The sequence below is a fragment of the Protomyctophum bolini genome (genome assembly GCF_963924005.1).
Source record: "Protomyctophum bolini genome assembly, chromosome: 16".
Taxonomy (NCBI): Eukaryota; Metazoa; Chordata; class Actinopteri; order Myctophiformes; family Myctophidae; genus Protomyctophum; species Protomyctophum bolini.
Window position 1 is genome coordinate 27,537,137 of NC_137877.1, and position 17,500 is coordinate 27,554,636.

Below are 17,500 nucleotides of genomic sequence, written 5' to 3' on the forward strand. Positions count from 1 at the left end.
CCTCCTTCTAGTCTATTGTACTTCATTCTGCTACATTATTGTTCTGTTCTGTTCTGTTCTGTTCTGTTCTGTTCTGTTCTGTTCTGTTCTGTTCTGTTCTGTTCTGTTCTGTTCTGTTCTGTTCTGTTCTGTTCTGTTCTGTTCTGTTCTGTTCTGTTCTGTTCTGTTCTGTTCTACCTCTTTCTGCTATAGTCCATTCTACTGTTCTCTTCTCCTTTTTATCATTCCCTTCTAAACGCAATTCTATTCTATTCTATTCCTATACTGGCTCTGTGCTGCCCTGTTAGCCACTGAAGGCCTATTCATCATACTCTAGTTTTAGGTGATGAGGTGACCACCGTTTCTGTGGTCACCTCATCACCGAAAACTGGAGTATGATGAATAGGCCTTAAGTCTATCCTATCCGTTGTCGTTGTCAGTTTGACAGTCCTGCAGTGAGCAACCTGTTGGACATGGATCTGGACTCTCTGAACACAGCAACGACTACGGTCACGCAGGTGGAATACTCACAGCATGACCATAGACTGTACAGACCTACTCTGTGAAAGCTGGGAGCTAAGCAAGTGGTTTCATTTTATATCCAGACACATTATGTGGTGTTTCAAAGCTTCTTTCATTATATTTAAATCAAATGATCTATGAACGGGTCGATATGCGGTGTGCAGAAGCTTCACCTGTTTTATGGCAATGTGGCCTGTTTCAAGAAAGAACCTGGATACATTAAACAAGTAACAGTTAAGTGAAGTAACCCCATTCTACTGTTTATTGGAGAAGATTTAGAAGATTAGAACGTTATATGTCTTACAAAGTCTCTGGCAATTGTTAGTCAAATACAATGATTTAAACTATCTTGAAACAAGCTAGACATATATCTGGATACACGATGAGGTCACTTGTTAAGCTTGAGCTTGTTTGACCTGGAGTAGCTGCTCTGCTTCAGTCCAGTTCACCACCACCAGTGGATTGTGGCATGAACTGTAGACAATATACTTTGCTGTGCTCTCACTTCTCTTCCTGCATACCTGAGGAAAACGTTAACTTCCCTGTGCTAGCAAACACCACTAAACCACACCCACGGCATAAGCCCCACAAGAAATTAATACCAATGAGTCAAATATACTGCTTTTTGAATGAGACATTTTTTTTGTAATAGTGGATATAGACTGATTTATTCCTACTGCCAGGTCTCCAATCTCCATCCACTGTAACCTTTAGTCATACCTTTTCTACAACAACTCTGCCAATGCCAATGTTATGCTACTGTATGTTATGTTTGTAATACTTTGTATGGAGAAAGTCCTTTGTTTCCGGACAACTCAGAATCAGAATCAATTTTATTGTCACTTCCATAATTTACACTTGGCATACATGGGAGCAAAATAGTTCTCTGTAACTCATGTGGCTTGTCAAATTAAAAATATCAGACACATTCAAAAGAGGCACAGCTATTAAAAACATAAAAAGAAGAAAGAAAGCTACAGTAAAAAACTAGAAATGCACTCTGTCGAGGTGCCAACTTGAGCCTTGCACACAAGTAGGCCATACAGGGCCTACATGCAGAGCACGCAAGTACTGCTACTAATGTCTATTACAACTGCTGTTCTAAATCCTTTAGACCTGTTATTGACCGTATACCTACCTTTAAGCGTACCTTAGTTACGTCACCATCAACAACCAATAAGGGTGGTCTTACCAACATACATTTTGTACATACATACAGTGGATTCCCGTATATCTTTGTTCCTCAATCTCAAAAAGGTACTTTTCACAGGAAAGGGTTTGAAAGGTACCTGTAGATGTCAGCCTGGTACAGACGAACAGAATGGGACTGTACATACTGTATACATACATACATACATACATACTATACATACAGTACATACCGGTACGTTACCTTTTACCCACCCAACATTGAAACACATTTTAATTATGTCACCATCAACAGCCAATTATAATTATGGATACCATACATACATACCACTTTTGCCAGGTGCAGCAAGCTCACTATTGGGTTTTTATCTTCCATTGGCTTAGAGGACACAGCTTCACGTTGCATCGTTCCGACTATGGGTTTTATTCCCCAAAGACTAGAGGCGCTAGAGGCAGCCAATCATGAAAATGTGTCCACTAGGTCCTCACTAGTCTCAACATCGACAGTGTGGCTATATATAAAAAAGCGCTAATGCGTTTACAGTGCAGTATAGGTACAGTAGACTAGTAAAAAGTGCTATTCATCGGTTGGTTTTGGGGGCAGTATACTCAATGGTATAGATGCAAATTAAGTTTAAAATTACTGTAGTAGTCTGATGTTTAGAGAATAGTAAGAGTTTAAGATGCAATACATTATTTGTGTGTTAAGTAGGGCATTTTTGTGTGAAATTTGATCACTTTGTATTTAAGCTCTACTTCTTTTTATGCGTTGCTTGTTTGTACTCTTGCTATTCTGAAGAACCACTGCTGAGGCTGTGTGGGTTTAGAGCATGGGATCTGCATTTGTAGTGTGTTAGTGAATGCAATAGGGCTAGACGAGAATGACGAGATGTGTCCAATGTGATTCATTGGACACATCAGTATGTACAGTATGAACCTTCTTCTGACTCTGCTGACTCTATTCTCTGCAGCCTGCATCCTGGGACTCGTGGGTAAGCATAAGCATAGCATTAGCATAAGCATTATTCTGTACCCCTATCACCATCGCCATTATACTCAAAGTCTTTGCCTGTAATCAGCATGTTGTCATCGTTGTCATCATCGTCATCAACATCATCCACACTGACCATGTTACATAGGCAGCCATTATAGAAGTCTCACTTGATATACTTGCATACCCCTACAGCACCTGCAGAAAGAATTGCTTGACTCAGTTCGGGACTCAGGAGGGACTTGTTCAATGGCTGTCACTCTGTTTTCTTCTGAAATCTGTTTCTGTTCACCATATCCTTGTGTCCGTTGCTTGCTGTGAAAACTGCTCTGTGCGGAAAGCAAGGGGTAGCTGTCTTGCAGCACAATCAGACACCTTGGAAGTGAGTTACATCAACAATGGCTCAATTCAGTTTCACTTTAGAAATCACTGTGCAGTGTGCTGTACAGCTGTAGTAGTAGCTGTAGAGTATAAATATACACTATATTATATAGGTATAAGTATACTACCAATGGTACTAAAGGTTGGATAGATGACACCATTAACCACTGTCAATCTGGGACATTTACAGCTTGTAGATCGACTATTTTCGATGTTCATTAAACATGTGTACACTGGAGAAAAACCCTTTAACTGTAAACATTGTGACAAGAGTTTCAGAAACTCATCTCTCCTGAAGCAACACCTTCGTGTCCACACTGGAGAAAAACCTTTCCAATGTAAACATTGTGACAAGAGTTTCAGTCAGTCAGTTAACCTAAAGCAACACTTACGTGTCCACACTGGAGAAAAACCCTTTAACTGTAAACATTGTGACAAGAGTTTTGTGTAGTGCCTATAGTTGGTTCATTTTCATTCAAACACAAATTTGTGGAAAATGACATTGAGATCCCTTCCATGGTGGACTGATTTGGAGCTGAATTGACCTTGGAGTCTTGGACGAGATACTCGACCTCCTTTCCTCCTTCCTCCTCATCTCCCTGTATGTTCACATGTTCCACTTGTACTGTTTACATGCGACATACAGGGACAGTTTTTTTTTTGTTTAGATTTTTTTTAAGTTAAGTGAAGTTGCTCACAAAAGCTGAAAACCATCTTTCTTCTGTGGGTTGGTATCATTTGCATCATTTTGCATCCTGAGAATTCTTACCGGTAGGGATAGAAATGGCAAAGTGGATGCAAAGCTACGATTCCTAAACCTATACGTCTATGTCTAGCTCAACTGGGCAACTTCACTGAGTGTTTCTTTCAGGTTAACCATCAGACCATTTTCTAACCCTTTTGTCCATCCCTTTGGCTGTAAGAGATATGTGTCTGAAAGCGTTTAGTTGCTGCCGTATTCATGCTTGGGAATAATCAAAGAGAGCAGAAAAGGACTGACACCTCTACTCTTACATGGCAACCTTCTCCTTTCTCCATAATTATGAACATAACTGGGATAGTAAACCATGCCTGCCAAACACAGAAGAGCCAGCATCTGTCTTTTGATTGGAGAAGCCTGCAATGCCGAACCCCCCCCCAACCCTCCCCACCCTGCGCGCCTTTAATTGCCATCCCTACTTTTCTCCATTTGTTTTTTATTTGGTTTGAAACCTCCCTTCTTGGCAATCATTTCTCCTTCCACATCAACCTTACCGAATGTCATGGTGATGACTTAATGCCATCTGCTGTGGAACTCCTCCTATTAACCCATATCATTTAATGTCCAAATACCCAATCCATTCTGTCCACTTTTAAAACTGAATGCTATGGCTTGGTGAGCCATGAGCCTTGTTTGCCATTCTGACAACCTTTCCTGGCTTTTCCTTGAATTCCCCATTAATATTCCACCAATTTCACAATTGCTTGCCCCTACTAAACATTAAACCTTTGTTTAAGTTTTGCCTCTTTAAGCCTTGCCCACCATTCTTCCCATAAATCTTATCTGTGACTCCACAATGCCTTAAAATCTTTTTGACTTTTGATATTTGAACCCCTTCCTCATATAATGCAAAACAAACCTTACAACTCATCTCCGCAACCCCTCGGCCATTTTGCTCCTCAGCCTGAGGACAAAGGTGCCGAGGTCGAGGAGCATGTCCAACCTCCCCCTCAGCGCAACTATGACCCCATGGAGGCCGCTGCGGAAGGCTGGGGGGACGACGGCACAAAGCCTGTCCGTTACGACCCGGTAGCCGCTGCCGTGGACGGTTGGGGTGACGACGGAAGCCAGCCGATTCGCATGGACCCCGTGGCCGCGGCCCAAGAGGGCTGGGGCGATGACGGAACCCTGCCGGTCAGAGAGGTGCTGCCCTCCTCCCCGGAGGACGAGGCGCCCGCTGCCGAGGCTCAGGGCGAGGCCGCCGAGGAAGACACCGCCCAGGAAGAAGCTGTCCACAAAGAAGACGTCCAGGAACAAGCCGTCCACGAAGAAGTGATCCAGGAAGAAGCGATCCAGGAAGAAGCGATCCAGGAAGAAGCGATCCAGGAAGAAGCGGTCCAGGAAGAAGCGGTCCAGGAAGAAGTGGTCCAGGAAGAAGCCATTCCGGCTGCAGTCATTGAGGGTGATGAGGAGGGTCAGGTAAACCAAGGAGAGGGGAGAAAAAGAGATGCATCTGGACAAACAGAATGGATGCATCGACTTTTGATGTACGTGGTGGTGGAATGTGGGGGTGGGGTAGACGATATAGAGAAAGAAATGGATACAATGGGATATTGAGAGGCAGATGTGCAGAATGCATTAAAAGGGCTGATGCATTGACGGGGGTGGGGGGGGATCAGGGGTTTCTTTTTGATGTAAGCCTACAGTATACGTACGTATGTAAAAGACAGAATGAATGAGGGTTAGTTGTCCATAGCCATAGCTACTCAGTTCAATCCGAACGTCTTTGGATGAACATGAACAATGCTACAGTCTGTTTACGGTTTGTTCCTCGCGCGTGACGGCATTGCCTGTTATGTTTTAACAAGCCTGGGTCTGACCGTCGGCACTATATTTCTTCTCAAAAGAAATTGTCAGAAAATGTTTGCGGTGCCTTATCACAGCAACTGCTCATCACAAATACACATAAAGAGTAAACATTGCTGGATATGTGCATATCTTTACTGTACTGTAGGTTTTCAGTGTCTATTCTGTCTGACCCTGCTCAGCTGCCTGTGTAAACTACAGCTCCTTTGTTTAGGCCATCGTACTATTAGCTCTGTTGCATCTGTCTCTTCATCTACTGTAACTGTACCTACAGTATGTTGTTCTGTTTTCGTTCTGTCTGTCCCCTATGGAAGCCTGTTTCAACCACTGTGGAGAAAAAAAAGTTATGACTTTATATCGCAAAAATGTATATGTTCATTTTCAGTTCAATTGCGATGTATGGTTTTGCATACAACATTTGCATACAACATTTTAACATGAATTACAATTTGTTTTTATTGTGACAAAAAGTCTCAATTCCAAGAAAAAACGAACAAATTTTGTTTGTGGTGGGCTTCCATAGCCTCCCTCTCTCTCTTTCTAACATGTGTATAACTGTTCTAATTCTGTACATCTGTGTTCACAGGGTGAATCGTCTCCTCCAGCAGCAGAAGTCACAGAAGATGAAACGGCACCTGAGGAGGTCAGTGTGAATATAGATTACAACTTAGTACCCCAGATGTTATTGTGGCAACTGATCCCGTTTCCAGTGTCCTTTTTCCCCAAATGTTAGCCAGATACCATAATCACCTTCAAACACATGCTTGGAAAACGTCCCTTTTTTCCGTCTAGACACCAACAGTAGTGGCAGAGTCGACCAATGGAGTATCAGAGACACAGGAAATGCCTGCAGGAATGCTGTTCAAGGTAATTTCAAAGTTTCCACCCGGATTCAAACCTCGGTGTCCCGCATGGGGTAATCGACGATTAGTTACCCTTACCAAGGCTTCTGTTCTTTGGACAGCTAGGGGTACTCTATTTCTTTGTGTCCAGTATCACTACGCCAGCAGCAGCACAAACTGCTAGAAATAGTTCCATGTGACAGAGGGGCTAAAGTTGAAAGAAAGTTGCGCTATAAAGAAATTTGTGGATTTTAAAAAATGAGTGGCCACCAGTGCCTCCCACCAAACGATCGGAACTACTTCATATTCACCAAAACCAGACTAGAACTCCCACCATGGGACTCAGGCAATAAATTACACCTTTGCAACCACTATGTTAATTGCAAGTGCAAAAATCTGAACTAACGAACTAACACTTTAATCCCCTTTTGCCTCCATCCACTGGGAAACCCCACTATTGGCCTACTCTGCCATAATTAGTCTGACAGGCCTTTGTTTCCGAGGCAATGTACACACGCTGTCCTGTCTGTTACAGATCCAGGTGATGCATGATTACGCTGCCAATGACTCAGATGAGTTGGAAATGAAGGCTGGAGATACAGTGCTAGTCATTCCCTTTGACAACCCAGAAGAACAGGTACGCACCCAACGCAGCACATCGTACACACACACACACACACACACACACACACACACACACACACACACACACACACACACACACACACACACACACACACACACACACACACACACACACACACACACATGCATGTCTGTGTGTATATATTTGACAAATGACAATATATCACTGTGTTGCATTGATCATTTTGTTGACTAAGACTGTGACAGTGTGACCCCACCCTGTCACTGTTTGCTAAATTACATTTACATGCCTTTCAGTAGCGCGCACTGTTAGAGTATGCCAAAACAACTATAAGCAAGCAGCAAACGGATCACACACCGCTCTCATCAGATTCCTGCAAATGTGTCCTGTCACTTTAAGTGGGGACAGCTTAACTGGCCAGTTTGGGCCAAACCAACTCCACCTCTAGGGATGGGGAGGATTGCTTGTCGCTGAGGGACAGTGGAGTCTAAAAGGACTCTGGAAAAGGACTTTAGAAAACTAAAGACTTTGTGAGATAACAGAGCTACAAGCTCAACTGCAATATAAATATATATGTAACTGTTTTGTGACTGTTTTGAGTGACTAACATGTTGTGGATCATGTTTACCCCTCTTTTCATTTGGTCCTGTGTTGTGGGAGGAGCCAGGGGGTATATAGCTCTAGGAAATGGCCCAGTCTGGTCGGCAGTCAGTCAGTCTGCTCTCTGGAGCTGGTCAAAGAAGGGTGTCAGTCTCTGAGGAGACATATGGGCTCCTTTGTTTGACGTCACTTATTGCACTTGGGAAATAAATAAACTCTGCCCATACTGTGTTGCCTTGCCATCTGTGATGTTCATACGACCCTCGCCTAAGACAGGGGTGTGACAAAGACTAAGATTTTGATATTTAGTCGACTAAGACTAGACTAAGACTAAACAATTTCAGATGACTAAAATAGGACTCAAACTAAATGGTGTGTTATTCAAAAGACTAGACTAAATATTGCATTAAGACTAAAGCCCTAACCACACCAGAGGGTCACCTCCTTGGGTCCAAATGGTTGCAAGGAGTTAACGCTAAAACAGTCTCGGTTTGGTGTGGTTTGGGCCATTGAATTGGGCGTTGAATCACTAGGGTCAACGTGGGTCAACGTGCAACAAGACATATCACACCGCAGGGACAACGCTAAAACCGTCTTGACCCTTTGGTGTGGTTAGGGCTTAAGTAAAAGATAACGATAACGATATAGTAACTGCATCGAAAAATATTAACCAATATCATCCATGTTGTATCGTCAACCATTTATCGTGATACACATCGTATCGCTGTTAAAATCGTTACACCCCTACAAAAAGACTACGATTTTGATATATATACACTGAGACAAAAGAAATTCAGATGACAAAAATAGGACTAAAACTAAATGGTGTGTAATTCAAAAATAATACTGCTGTGTTGTTGTTTCTGCATTTGCGTGTGTGTGTGTGTGTGTGTGTGTGTGTGTGTGTGTGTGTGTGTGTGTGTGTGTGTGTTCAGGATGAAGGCTGGCTAATGGGCATGAAGCAGGACGACTGGTTCCAGAACAAAGAAAAAGCTCTTAAAGGGGTATTTCCTGAAAACTTCACCCAAAGGTTGTGAAAAGGAGAGAATATGCCTCCGTCGTCGTTGTCTTCTTCTTCTTTTTCTCTCTCCTCGCCTTCGTATCCTCTTCCTGCCCTGATGAATCCTTATTAGGACTTTGGCCATATTTGCAGAGCTGTCACTAGCCCTGGTTGAAAATGTGTACTTCAACGGTCTCTGCTGCGTCGTGATAACAGTGGACGTCTGCCCTTTCAGTTATCTTCCCCCTTTTTAACACCACACACAGCTAAATCTGGAGATTTCCTTTTAACTCAGAAGAGTCAAACGAACTTTCAGAATTTTACTTTGCAGCTGTAGCCATTGCAGAAGTCTCACTTTTGACAGGGCTTGCTCCACCTCGTCTACTTTGCTGCTCCACTCCAAACAAGAGGAATTGTTTTTAAAATCCTGTCTGTACAGGACAGGTGCAGGGTTGTGTCTGCCACCGCTCTAGTTATGTTGTAATGTTTTCACATTACAGATGTTTTGTCATAAACTTGTTAAAGACACATTCCACTGACCTTGATTAGGAGTAAGGTTAGTTAAAGTGCGTACATATAATGTACAATTACTGAACCCCCATGCCAGGTTTAGCAAAGAGTTCCTTCTAGAACTTTATCAAATCATTCATAACATGCAGTCAGCTCATCAAACTACTGAAAAGGTTTGCCGCCAGTACCTCAGTATTCACTCATTCTGGGTCTCAAACGTGAGAGTTAGGCTACCCTGCTGAATGATGACCAGCCTTGGTGACAACCACACTGGGCAAGACCTACGCTGTAGACGGTATCATTTATTTTGGGCGGAAGTTTCTGGATTTTGGTGGAAGCTCCGCTCAAGGAAATGACGTTGACGCTTTACAAATCCTTTTACATTCTCCGCGAATGAAAGAAGTGTTGTGCAAGTGGTCGAAAAAAGATTGTATCCGTGGGAAATACATCTGACGGATTTTCCGGTCCAAACTTATACGACGATACCGTCTCTGCCTTAGGTTGTGACCAGGCTTTTCTCTTCGCAGATGAGTAAGGCTGCATGGGACCGAGGCTATAGGTGACAACTGAATTTAGCTAAACCATAAGGAATTGCCATGGGGAAACTAATTTGCTGTCTCTCATGCTCAGGTTCAGAAGATTGATTCAGTCAGCTCTGAACCCTGGATCACTAGTGGCAAAGTTACATAAATTATAGATAATGATTCATGAATCACGTGGTTGCTCCTAGGGCTGGGCAATATCAACAAAATCAATGTTTTTGACCAAATAGCTCGATATTGTGGCAATATTGTGCGGATGGCTATTAATGCTTTCACAAAATATTTTCACAATGATATTTTCATAAATAACCAGAAGAGTCAGGTGGAATCACTTTACTGTAACACAGCCTATTAAACGAGGAAAAGACAAGACTTGCATCTCATATAATATCATATCCGGGTGACATCTATTTTTAAATCATGATAGAGATATAATATCAATATATTTCCCAGCCCTAGTTACTCTATCTAGCCCACTACTCCTTAACAGGTTTATAAACTACTGTCTGAGACAATGTTTTTGTTAACATAAGAACCAGCCATAGACCATTTGATTTAGATGGAAGCTGTGTTGGCTCTCTCTCACATCTCTAACCCTGTTCTGTGCTAGTGACAGGACTGTCAGGTCTAATGACTTGCTCTCCCTGACCATTGTCATATGTCACAGTCTGGGTTGCCAGATTGGTGATGATCCCCTAAGTGCATATGCCTGTTACAGTAGTTAGTCGATTTTCCTCATTCCTACATTAGATGTTTACTTGTATAATAAGGGCCTGTAGCTGTTGTATTTGTTTAAGTATTATGAAGGTATAAAAATGCTACAAACATGTTGAAAACCAGTGTGCAGTTAATAACTTAGATGGATCCACCCTAGTCAAAACGCTCTGTAGGAATCCAATATAATAATAAAAAAAACTCAATACATTGATATTGAAGTTATCAATGTACATATTTAGGGTATGTTTGGGGCCATATTGAGTGGATCAACAGGATTGTGGAGTACTATTATGCATTAGTCAGCCTAGTTAACAAATCCAGTCAACAAATGTCAGGAGCTAACACAGTGGCTAGGCAGGGAACCAAGTAATAATTCCCTAATGCTAATAATCAGATAATACAATAACTGAGCCAGATGTACAGAAATGTGCTGAAGATATTTATCCTGTTTATGACTATACTCAAATCCAGAAGGTAATGGATATATACCAGAGCAACTCCTTTTATTTTTGTATGCTGCCAAGCAATGATTATATAGGCTACAGTACAGCTGAATATAACATGTCAATGGAATTGCCAACTGAAGATGCAATGGAGTGTTTTGTACCCCTGTTAGGTTTGTTGCTATCAACACAGCTAATTCTACATATCCCTTCATTCAATCAATCACTCACTAAAGAGTCATTATTCTCGTGATACAGTATGTTACTCAATGTAATAAGTTTGTGCGAGTCAGTGGGTAGTGTGTGTGTGTGTGTGTGTGTGTGTGTGTGTGTGTGTGTGTGTGTGTGTGTGTGTGCACACGTGTGCAACTGAAAGCAAGCACTCGTGAGTGAGAATGTATTTTGTTTGAGAGAAATAAGCTATTTATCTATGGGCTATACTATGAGATGATATCACCACAACCTATTGCAGTGGTGATTGACTTATCTGTTTTACAGGGAGAATTTCTCGTTGGATAAAGAAAACTCAAAACACGCAAGTCCATTTCCTACTGGCTGGTATTACAGTTCCAGGTGTTATTGTGCATTTGTTGTGTATCAGTGTAATTTTGCCAAGCTGTGATGACAGATACATATTCTATAAAGTCATTCATTCCTGTATGTGAGTAACTGTGAGCATGCTGAGTTCCCATGTGTTGTGTGAACCCCCTTAACTTAAGGCAATGATATGTAGACCACCTTCTGAGGCAGTGCTAGTTATCGATAATGCATCCACTGCACTCCCAAATGCTCCCAAGATGCTAATCTCTGCCTCAAAATGTTGGCCTGTATATTGTAGCCCTAACACTGTTGTAGACATGTGGAATTGGAGACTGGACACAAAGTTAAAAGTGATATGTGCTAGACCCAGGTAGAATTATTTTCCTATTGTCTCTAATATTTGAACTACTTGAGATGTGATGTCTTCACATGTGGTAATGCTACCTACACATGAAGGTAAATCATCACTCCTCACATTTGTTCCCACATTTTTTCAAATATTTGAACACGATAAGTGAATGTTTTACTTTGACCTGGCTCTTTGGTTTGTATTGGAAAAGTCATTTTCCTATAACAAATAATGGGATAGGACTAAAGCATTTTTCCTGTACTTAACTGACCAATAGTAATAAAGATTATTTAAAATCTCATCCTTTGCTGTTGCTTTTCTTTGCTGTGAGAGGACACGCAGCCAACAGACCAACAGGGTGCGCTGTCCTCAATGTGAAGTTTCCACCAACTCAGGGGAAAGAAAACAGACATGCAGGAAGACAGAGGGTAGTGTTACTGTGACTCTGTCCGTGGTGCTGAAACCTCACTGCAGACCACCCTCACACCACAGCTGTTGATGTGTTCACAATGCTTATTAGAACCACTGGCCATAGACTGTATTTGTATTTAGTCTAGAGTTTTTTAGGCATTTCTGTTTTATTATAGTAAGAGGTGAAAGACAAGCACGTTCCACCAGACGGCAATCTACAAGTTGTGAGCTTTTAGATCTGCTATCATATGTCGGCCTTGTCAGGCACACTAAAGCAAGAATATGATGTGGGTCAAGAGAGTTGGATTTGAACCAGCAGATGTCATCATAAGAATCTATGTATGTGTACACTGGTTGTGCCATCAGGATACTCTTAGTAGCTATCTTATAATTACATACTGTATACCAGCCATTTGATTATTAACATCTGGGCTGTATTTATTTTTGTACATAAATGTGTGCTTGCCAAAATGGTTGTGGGGCAACAAATCGGATTGCTTTGGAAAGCCAGGCATGCATAGTATTATATGACTGTAAAAATAAAAAGTAATGCTCTGCAAAAATATAGGAGGTTGGAGGAGGAGGAAGGTTGATTTCTGATCATTTTCAAAAAGGCAGGTTTACAAAGAACAACTTTATGTTTCATTTTCCATTTGTATGCACAGAATGGACCAAATAACAATACATTTACACAACTTTCTTTAAAAATAGAACTTTAAATAGTTTAAATGTAGCTTAATATACATATTTAACATAACTTTGAACACACAGAAAAGAATGCCTTGAGTTCCATAGAGTACCTACACAAAGCATACTCAACAATCATCTCATAGAAATTGAATTGAACCCTATGATTTAAACCCTCTTTAATACAGATAACGTGTTTTTCAAATACTTAGTTAACTGAATCCTGAGTTAACTGAGTTAAACTCTGACTTTCTGCACCTCTGCAAATCCAACAGATACTTGAATGAAAGTTGATGTACAACAAACAACCATAACATGGATCAGACCTGTTAAATAAATCCTCTATTTAAGCATTAAATATGAGAGACAAGTGTGATTGATTATGTTGCATACCTCTTGCCTAATACAGTAGTTTGATTTAGCCTGAGAGTTGTGTATGCCTTACTTAGATACCTGAAATTTCAACCATAAAATATTTTCCAAAATATTAACTCTTTATAAACAAACAAACAAAAAACGATTAAAAAAAATGAATATATATTATATGAACCCATATAAGTCAGAACAGATTGAGACACACTCACTGTCAAAATAGATAAAAGGCATGGAAGAACAGACTGACATTAAATTGGTAGCCATCACAGAAGACCCCATGATGCAGCTGTTCTGCATTTACTCTGCATCAGCACTTTGAACAATATATACATACATATTGCAATACAGAACTCATGTACGTATGTCAAGTGGGTGATTCATGTTCCAGTTCTCTAAAGGGAGGTCCAGAGCACAGGAGAAGTGCATTGTGGTGCGCACAATGAGTGCTTTCAAAATGGGTACATTTTGTGTGTACCACCTTGTAGTGAGGTTTGCTGTACAGTGCAAGCTAAGATATGTTTTGCAAATTCCTGCTAAACCTGGACAGTCAGTGAGTTTGCTTGTCATTGCATTGCCAGAGCTGTGGCATTTAGATTAACTTATTTTAAAGGAACATTTTGTGATATAACATGTGATATAACGTGGGTGTGTGTGTGTGTGTGTGTGTGTGTGTGTGTGTGTGTGTGTCTGAAAACTCTGAAGGACTCAATACGCTACATTGTCTTCAAATCACAATAGAAGTTCATGACACTTCATATAATACATTTATAATTAAATATCTGACCTATTGGTGGTCAAAGGTCAAGTTCATGAAGGTAAATGATTGATTAGCACAATGTCGTTCATATCTTGTGCACTGTTCATCGTAGAAGGATGATTGCATTATATGAAAGGACCGTTTTTAGGACACTGAGGTCATTTGGCGATGAGCCACATGGCTCAACTGTGCACACCTCTAGATTGCCCTAGTTTTTAGTGTAATTTTTAGGCTTTTTTAAAATTAGACAGGACAGTGCTGAGAGACAAGAAATAGAGGACAGAAATGGCAGAAGACATGAAACACAGGTCTCCCGTCACAAATGAACCAGGGACATTTTGATTATGTGGACAACACATTATGCTGTCAGCTACCGGCAAACAACTACCATTCTTCGGATTCATTTCATGAGCAATGTTTGTTACAGTACAAATATTAGTAACTAAGCAAAAGTATGTTTTCATCTGTGTTTTTTTTTTTCTTTCTTTCTTTTTTGTGGAAAAACGTTTTGGAATTTGCTTCTTGGTTACAGTTCATGGTTTTGTTCTTTGAAGCATCCAGAGGTGAATAAAAAAAAAACATATTATAAATACATCAAACAATTATTTTGTCTCACCCACAGATTAAATCCTCTCATGTATAAACCTCTGCAGCAGGTTGTTAGATGACGAAAGGATGCTCCTCTTGGTCAGTCTCCCATGAGCAGCCCTCCTCCTCTGTGCCCCAGATTTGGCATATGTGGCAAACCATGAAGTAGGCCACAGTCAAGTAAAGCAGTTACCAGCAGGTTGATTTCATTGTCTGTATGGCTGAAGTCAGTACTATACACTAGAAAAACCACAGCCTTTTGCTTTATCCCACAACACCTTTCTTCCTCTGCACAGATCGAACAGTGTGCTCTTTGCTTCAGTGCTCCAGCACGGGAAATCAGGTGAATTAAAGTCACCAATACGAATCATTCCTCTGTCCCCCAGGGGTGGAAATGTTCAGGTCCCAGTAGCATTTTCCCCAGCCTCTGCAGAACCCATGGGTACCAATGCAACCCGTTATTCTGTGGCTCTGAAGCTCCAACTAGACTCTGGAAGAATCTCAACGGAGCCAGGGCCCAGTGGGCTAAATGATGCTGGTCCACAGCAGCATAACAGGATGCCAAAACGGAGTCCACCACTATAGAACCATGCTGTGTCAGTGGTGCATACAGCCCCGTGCTCCGGCGCGTCCCAACGTGCGTGACAGCTGACAGCGCAGGTTCGGACCCCGCTCCCCCTTGCGACGTCAGCACATATTGTCCTGGCTGTACCTCGCTCGCGAAAACCGTCCTTAAATCTGCACTGCCTGCCCGACAAGAACCACGTTCCCCTCTGGACGCCCAAGATGGCCCCTCAACTGTCTGGACATTTAACCCCTGAGTGCAGTTCCTGTCCATGACAAAGATTAGGTGTGCAGCAGTGAGTGTGACTTCGTGTCCCGCAGCTGTTCCGATGATATAGAAGGTCTTTGTGGCGCCGGGCTGACGATCCAGGAAGGACAGCACAGGGCTGTAGAGAAGCGGGCCGCGTCCATCCGATGTGGAGGACACCAGGACACGGTCGCCTGGGTGAAGGTCACGAACCTGCCTGGTGGCCCCGCCTTCTAGGATCACCTGAGCATCGCCGGGGAAACAGCCACCCGTTTTTGCTGCCACTGAATGTTCTGTAGATATACAGTATAGAGAGAAAATATTCCTTTTAGTCTATTTCGTTTTATTACGTAGTATTTATTTTTTGAGGGACGCCAGCCCCTCCAATGCATAGCTTTTGAAGATTGCGTCATATGGCATAAATCAATGGGATTTTTAATGTTTGTTTAGAGCACTTATGATGTAAATCTTTTGCCAGCCAAGTCTATGTACTTTGAGGATATTTACAATGTTTGTTTAGAGCACTTTAGGGAGCACTTTAGAGCCAACCAAGTCTATGGAATTTAATGTTTGGAGCACCAAAACACTTTAGAGCCTGTTAAGACATAAATCGTTTGCCATGTTAATGTTTGTAGACAGGGCACCACTGAATGACGATGTAAGACGTCATGTGGCCGATATAAATACAGTGGGCGCCCCTCACTTCACGCAAATGTGATTTTGAGGGGCGCTAGCCCCTCCTATGTCCGGCTTGGAGGGTCTGTGTAAACACAAACATTGAAGACAAAAGTGTATAAACACAAATATTGAAGACAAAGGTGTGTAAACACAAACATTGAAGACAAAGGTGTGTAAACACAAACATTGAAGACAAAGGTGTGTAAACACAAACATTGAAGACAAAGGTGTGTAAACAAGACAAAAGTGAGGACGTAAATTGTGATTGGCCGACGTGATTGGGTGGGAGATGTGCCATTGGTTGAACTTGAGAATGAGATGATGTATGATGACGTATGATGATAAGAGTGCCCCTCACTTCACACAGGTGTGATTTTTCACATTAGTTTTAATTAATTTAATGTGAAGGGAGATTGAAACCTTCAGAGAGAGGTGGTTGGGGCATACAGTAGAAGCAATGACCGAAGTTAATACAAAATGAAGCACAGCATTAGTTCCTACAGGGGCATGGGAGTCTGCACGCCTCAGCTGTAATCAGATGTCAGTCAGCACATCTCAGCTGATCATTATCTCACACTTCCATACTCCGATTACAAATCTGTTTAAATACGGTTTCATGCTACATTTCAATTTACGTTTCAATTGCTTGCCTCCACCACCCCAACCTTTTGATCAGAGTCTGGGGGGGGGGGGGGGGGGGGTTGCTTAACATTCCCTGATTTTGCTTATCATGCTGCTTAGCTAGCGGAGCCTTTAATGCCAAATCTAACTGGGTTCCATTTGTTGCTATAAATGGTCTACTTTGACATGAGTGTTTCTGTCTGAACCTGCATTTTTCCTAGCAATAAAACTAAAAAATTGCTCTGTAGCATGCAACGTCTCTGATGGCTGAATCTGGAGGTTATGGTAGTTTAGCAAGGGATCTATAAAGCAGATGAGACTTTGACTCTGGCTGAAGGACTGGTTTATCTTTGTGCAGATCTCAGGGTAGATTGTTAACACATGAAATAGGAGGCATGATCAAATCAATCATGAACATGTAACATACAAATGAAGGAATCACAAGACGGTAACAAAATGTTACTGCTTGCACTGCAGTGAGCAGGAAAAGGTTATTGGATTCAACCCCAGAAGAAGAATAGTGTGAGAAATGCTGCTCTCATCAGCAAGTGCATGAGCTCATTTGATGAGTTGGAGGTTGCAGCATACAGTAAATAGATGATAGATGCATGTCTGTCTGTTTATATATCTATCTGTCTGTCTATCATAATGTTTTATTTTCCCCTTCTGGATTACAATTGTGTCTGACCACTTACATACAGTTAGTCTTATAACTCGTTCTCCATGAAAGTTATGTAAAGTTCATGGTCTAGGTTCATGCCTGGACGACAGGCATTATTTCCTTTAAATTTGTACATGTCATGGCATGTTTTAGGTTTTGTTTGACCAAAGTGG

General features: G+C 41.6%; 2 protein-coding genes across 2 annotated transcripts in view; one reads left to right on the top strand and one right to left on the bottom strand.

Annotated features, from left to right (window-relative positions):
• The window catches only part of bin1a (bridging integrator 1a), a gene marked incomplete at its 5' end in the record, with an annotated part of 22,774 nt that extends 10,770 nt beyond the window's left edge, over positions 1 to 12,004 (top strand). Inside the window, 7 exons of the mRNA XM_080785786.1 lie at positions 420 to 497; positions 2,622 to 2,642; positions 4,686 to 5,201; positions 6,175 to 6,231; positions 6,381 to 6,455; positions 6,966 to 7,067; positions 8,573 to 12,004. Of these exons, the coding sequence (XP_080641912.1) occupies positions 420 to 497; positions 2,622 to 2,642; positions 4,686 to 5,201; positions 6,175 to 6,231; positions 6,381 to 6,455; positions 6,966 to 7,067; positions 8,573 to 8,674 (951 nt within the window). The 3' untranslated portion in view covers positions 8,675 to 12,004. The remainder of the gene's footprint in view (positions 1 to 419; positions 498 to 2,621; positions 2,643 to 4,685; positions 5,202 to 6,174; positions 6,232 to 6,380; positions 6,456 to 6,965; positions 7,068 to 8,572) is intronic.
• Positions 12,005 to 12,769: 765 nt separating this feature from the next.
• The window catches only part of LOC308330468 (indian hedgehog B protein-like), a 10,508-nt gene continuing 5,777 nt past the window's right edge, over positions 12,770 to 17,500 (bottom strand). Inside the window, exon 4 of the mRNA XM_080785338.1 lies at positions 12,770 to 15,660. Within this exon, the coding sequence (XP_080641464.1) occupies positions 14,924 to 15,660 (737 nt within the window). The 3' untranslated portion in view covers positions 12,770 to 14,923. The remainder of the gene's footprint in view (positions 15,661 to 17,500) is intronic.